The sequence below is a fragment of the Lathyrus oleraceus genome, chromosome 5 (assembly GCF_024323335.1).
Source record: "Lathyrus oleraceus cultivar Zhongwan6 chromosome 5, CAAS_Psat_ZW6_1.0, whole genome shotgun sequence".
NCBI lineage: Eukaryota > Viridiplantae > Streptophyta > Magnoliopsida > Fabales > Fabaceae > Lathyrus > Lathyrus oleraceus.
The window spans coordinates 454,777,060-454,782,525 of record NC_066583.1 but is presented as its reverse complement, the minus strand read 5'-3'; the positions used below and the strand labels follow the sequence as shown (position 1 = coordinate 454,782,525).

Genomic DNA, 5,466 nt, shown 5'->3' with positions numbered 1-5,466 from the left:
CTTCATTTAAGTCAAGCATATAGACATTGTTCACACGCAGGCCATTAAACATACTCTTCTAATCATCATTATGTACAATTTTGCAACAATCTTTTGAAAACGATACATTGTATCCTTTGTCACATAATTGACTGATGCTAAGTAGATTGTGTTTAAGACCTTCGACAAGCAATACATCAGAAATAGTAGTGGAAGAAGGGTTACCTACACTACCTTTACCAAGTATTGCTCCACGGTTGTTGTCACCATAAGTTACATATCCCTTCTTCTTAGCCACAAAGTCAATGAAGAGAGATATGTCACCTGACATGTGCCTTGAGCATCCACTGTCGAGAACCCATCTTCTCTCGGTAGTCTCGAGGCATTGTACCTGTGACAAGATAATTAACAATAGAAGGTACCCAATTGCTTATTGGGTCCTGAGTGGTGAGGAACGAAATGGTTGCATTTGGGCAGCCATTGATAAATGCCTTTAGGTACTAAAAATCTCCTAAACCTACATTTAGCAATGGAGTGACCTTTCTTGCAACAATAAAGACAAGAGAAATTTTCATTTTGATTGCTTTTGCTATCTTCATCCTTTACAACGTATTTATATTTTTGATATGGATTAACCATACTTTTTCGAAAATTTGATTTATCGATAGCAAAGGTAATCTTGGGCTCAAGACCCTTGTCAAGTTTGGCTTTTAGGTTTCTTACTTCACCTTGCCAAATGTAACAAGTATCACACCCAAAGTTCATCATTCTACTCCTAAGGTCCTCAAAACTTGTTTTTGTGCTTTCCACCATAGAGGCTTTAAGTGCCTCAAGTTTTCCTTTCGGATTCTTGAATTTTATGTTCCAAATGAGAAAAAAATTTCTTATTTGAGGCAAGCCTTTTAAAGGCCTCTTTCGCTTCATAGTGTAAAGTATCAAAAGCAGTTTGCAATTCATGATGAGACATACTAGAGGATTTTTCATATTTAGCATGTCGTACCTGTTTCTTCTTGTTCTTTTGATGAGCAGAGAGACATAGATTTGCATTTTCATCTTCATCACTAGAACTTTCATCATCGGAGGAGTCGCTATCGCTTTCCCAAGCTATGTATGCCCTCCTTGGCTTTGATGGTTTCTTGTGTGATTTGTATGATTCTTTTTCTTTTGTCTTCTTGTTCATCGGACAGTCCGGTTTGTAGTGACCCGGATTTCCACACTTATAGAACGACCCTCTAGTTATTTTTCCTTTTGAGTCATCATTTTTAGAGTACCTAGATTGCTTCCGGAAGTTTACCAAGTTCTTCTCGGAATGTTGGATGCCGTTCTTTCTCACGTAACGGTTGTAGCGTTTAACGAACAGCCCCATATCTTCACTCTTGTCCTCTTCTTCTTCGTCGCTCGATGAATAATCACTTTGCTCTTTTGCTTGAGACTTTGAGGAGGAAGTCTTTAGAGCTATTGATTTCTTTTCACTCACCTTTGCTTTGTCCTTCTTATCTTTCTTTTCGTGTTGTTCCAAGCTTAAGAGAACTTGTTCGTGCTCTTGTAGTTTACCAAACAATGTTGTCAAGTCCAATGTGGTAAGATCATTTGCCTCTTTGATGGCGGTCACTTTCGGCTGCCATTCCCTGTTAAGACATCTCAAGATCTTATTAGTAGCAATATCATTGGAAACAGGCCTACCAAGTGAATGTAATCGATTGATGAGATGAGTGAATCTCTTTTGCATGTCAGCAATGGTTTCCCCTTGCTCCATGAAAAAGAGATCAAACTCTTGTGTTAGTGTATTGATTCTAGCCAATTTAACATCATTCGTCCCCTCATGGGCAATTTGTAGTGAATCCCACATAGCCTTAGCAGTAGGACAATAGGATACACGATAGTATTCATCTACACCTAATGAGGAGATTAGGATATTTTTGGCTTTCCAATCATAATTGTATTTCTTTTCATCATCATCGGTCCATTGTGCTTCGGGCTTAGGCACCACTTCGTTGTTCTCATTGGTCATGGTTATTTGAATTGGACCATTGAGAATAACATTCCATATTTTTCTATCTATGGAATTTATGTGCACCCGCATACAGTCTTTCCAATAACTATAATTTTCACCATTGAAAACGGGAGCTCTATTATAAGCCCCTTTAGGTTCGTTAACCATTTTCTATCAAAGTTGTATTTTGAAGCACGGAGTGAACCGGAGCTCCTGATACCACTTGTTAGACTATGGCACGGATCTAGAAGGGGGGGTTGAATAGATCCCAATTAAAAACTTGAGTCGGCGCTACCAATTTAAAAGAAAATTGGTTTTGAAAATTTGTTTTAAGTGCGGAAGCGGTCGAGGAAAATTTTAGTCTAAAACGAACCGTTATTGGAAAACCGGATATGCGTTAAGCTAATGGATTTGAGATAAAGTGAAATACAAATCACTACAATATTTGCACAATCAATGATATGTTTCACTTACTAGCAAGCCTAGTTCCAATGATCCAAAGTACCGAATTAAACTGGATGCAAACTTAAGACAACTTTGGCTTATGCAAATTAACAAACACTTGGTGTGCATAAACACTCCAAGTGATATTTGAGTTGAGTAAGTAATTCAAATTGACCTAGTACAATATACTATTGTACTTTGTTATTCAAACAGGAGTTTTAATCTCTTACTCAACTTATATCAATGTTTGGTAAAATTGCTTAAACTAAAATCACTTAATTTTTAGGCTGAAAAACACTTATGCAGAAAATTAAAGAAGACAGAGATTTGATGAGGCAGTTCCCCCGCCGTCCTCGCTTCGGGGTACGTCTGCCCTCAATTCTAAAATTAGAATTGAGATGATTAATTAGATATCACCTGTGAAATTTAAACGTTTATACAAGGATTGCAAAGCAAGTAAACACAGAACTTCCAATGTGTTGAATGATGCTTCCTATCCTTGCTCCTTGATTCAAGACGAATCAAGACCTTCGATCGTTGTAGCTAGACCTCCGATTCCAGCCCCTTTGTTGAAGAATCTTCCGTTCTTCAAACCCTCGGCCTGGCTGATCTCAAACACAACGAATCGAACCCGAATCCTTTAATTCAATATCACCGAATCCGCTACTAGACTAATGAAGACTTCCTCTTCTCAATCACCTTCGCTCGGCTGAATATTGATGAAGCGATTCGTCCAAAACCCCCAAACTCAAACCGATATTGGAGGACAAAACCCTAACGGTTTTATTCAAGAAAGAACCTGCCACAAGCTTCAACTCGAACTGGATTCTCCAATCGCAGCTTCGAACCTTATCACCTTTAATTGATCACGAACCACATCAAAAGTAATTGTGTGCAGTTGGTGTGTTGTGAAATGTTGAAGATGAAGATGATGAATCTTGGACACCTTTTTCACTCTTTCTTGTTTCCTTGAACACTTGAATTCAAATTGACAAATGTTATTTAATAAAAGTGTTTTGACTTCTATTTATAGTAGCTAGCAAACCAACCAACAATAACAACTTTTCAAACAGTGGAAAGTACTCAGAAAACTGAGTATACGCACGAGCGGTCGACCATAGGTCGGCGTGCGCTGACCCGTGGGAGATGCGCCGACCCCTATGGTCGACTCAAAGATTTCATGTGCTGACCCGTCGATAGCATTACTATGCCATGCGCCGACCTATGGTCGACTCAAGGGTTTTATGCGCTGACCCGTGAGCTATGCGCCGACCCTTATGGTCGACTCAAGCAAGTATGCGCTGACCAATCTCCAATTTGTCTGAGTTATGCGCTGACCCGTGAGCTATGCGCCGACCCTTATGGTCGACTCAAAGTCTTCAAATCTGCAAAAAATTGTGTTTTGTGATTTTCATGCATTTCGTCATGATCACACTTTGTCCACATATGTTTTTAATAATTATAACAGATTTAGATAAGCATAAGAAAGGATATGATAGGTAATGTGTTGCATTTGTTTGTAGACGTGCATGGTGGTCATTTGTCATCATCGAAACTTGCGATCGTATGTTGTCTGACTTTTTGCCTTTACAACTTAGAGTAGATTTTTTTGACAATGTTGATGCCCGGCAAGTAAGTTGCCGCAGGCAACAAACATTCTATGGATCCATGACTCTAGGAACTTTTTTGAAACCCTAGACCATACCTGGTGAGAACCCGGTTCTATACGAAGCAATCAGACTTATCCATACCTCGAGCCTATTTAAATTATACAAAAAAATGCATCACATTCATCCATATACATTGCATCAACATCATAAAAAGAAAACTCTTAGTTGTCTCTTATTTGTTTTAGGAATTGAGAACTTAAAAATGACAACTCTAAGAAGAAACACTTTCTCACTTAAGTACAAGGAACCTAGGCTTGACAATCTAAAAGGATTGATCTCTGATTTGACTCTCAATAAGCGTGATGACTTCATAAAAGACTATGGGAAAATTTCGAGCCTTCTGACTAAGAAAGTTGATTATGGGATTATCAGCTCTTTGGCACAATATTATGATGCACCTCTACGCTATTTCACATTTGCTGATTTCAAACTAGCTCTTAATTTGGAAGAAGTTGAGAGAATTGTGGGTTTAAAGTTGAAAGATTTCAATCCAATTCGAAAGCTTGAAGAAGAAGTGGGCCCAAAGAAGATAGCTTTAGCCCTAAGTATCAATGTCCTAATTGTTTTAGCCAATTGGGTCGAGAAAGGGGGTTTCAAAGGTTTTTCCATGAGGTTCTTGGAAGAATTAGCTCCGAAGTTCAAAAAAGAAGGAGATTGGAACACATTCTATGTTATGTTGGCTCTATTGATCCATGTGATTATACTCTTCCCAGACATTGAAAAGTTTGTGGATCATGTGGTCACAGAAGTCTTTCTCTCTGGAAATCCTGTACCATTTCTCTTAGGTGACATTTACCATGCCCTTCACGCTCGATATGAAAAGAGGGGTGGAACTTTGTTATGTTGTGCTCCTTTTCTTTATACTTGGTTCATGCAACATATTCCAGAAAAAGGACCTTTTATGGCAAAATAACTTAATATCCTCAAAGACTAGATTCTCTCACTGCAAGTTCCATCAAATGGTATACTAGAGAATGGGAAACCCCAGACATCATTGTTAGTTGTGGGGAACTTCCTAATGTGCCATTGTTAGGTACTAAGGGTTGCATCAATTATAAGCCTATGTTATCTCGAATGCAACACGTCTACTCCATGGATGGTCCTCCTGAAGCAAAAGACTCACAGCCATTTGTGCTCTTTGAAATCCAAGCAAGTAATCCTGATGTAAGAGTAATCCGAAAAGCTTGGTTGAAGATTGTTAGGAAGGGTAAAGAGTTTGGAAAAAGGAACACTCTTGTCAAAGAACCTTACACTCGATGGGTGAAAGAAAAAGTTGAAGAAATCCATTTTCCATTTATCTTTAATGCTTCAGCTTTTCCTAAAATTCCTGAGTCAAAACCTATACTTCCTGAGGACATGTAGAAACTTACTACTAAGGTT

General features: G+C 38.5%; 1 protein-coding gene across 1 annotated transcript; it reads left to right on the top strand.

Annotated features, from left to right (window-relative positions):
• Nucleotides 1–4,288: 4,288 nt before the first annotated feature.
• LOC127081295 (uncharacterized) lies at nucleotides 4,289–4,999 on the top strand. Its single transcript, XM_051021567.1, has one exon. The coding sequence runs from the start codon at nucleotides 4,289–4,291 to the stop codon at nucleotides 4,997–4,999; it is 711 nt and encodes a 236-aa protein (XP_050877524.1).
• Nucleotides 5,000–5,466: the final 467 nt, after the last annotated feature.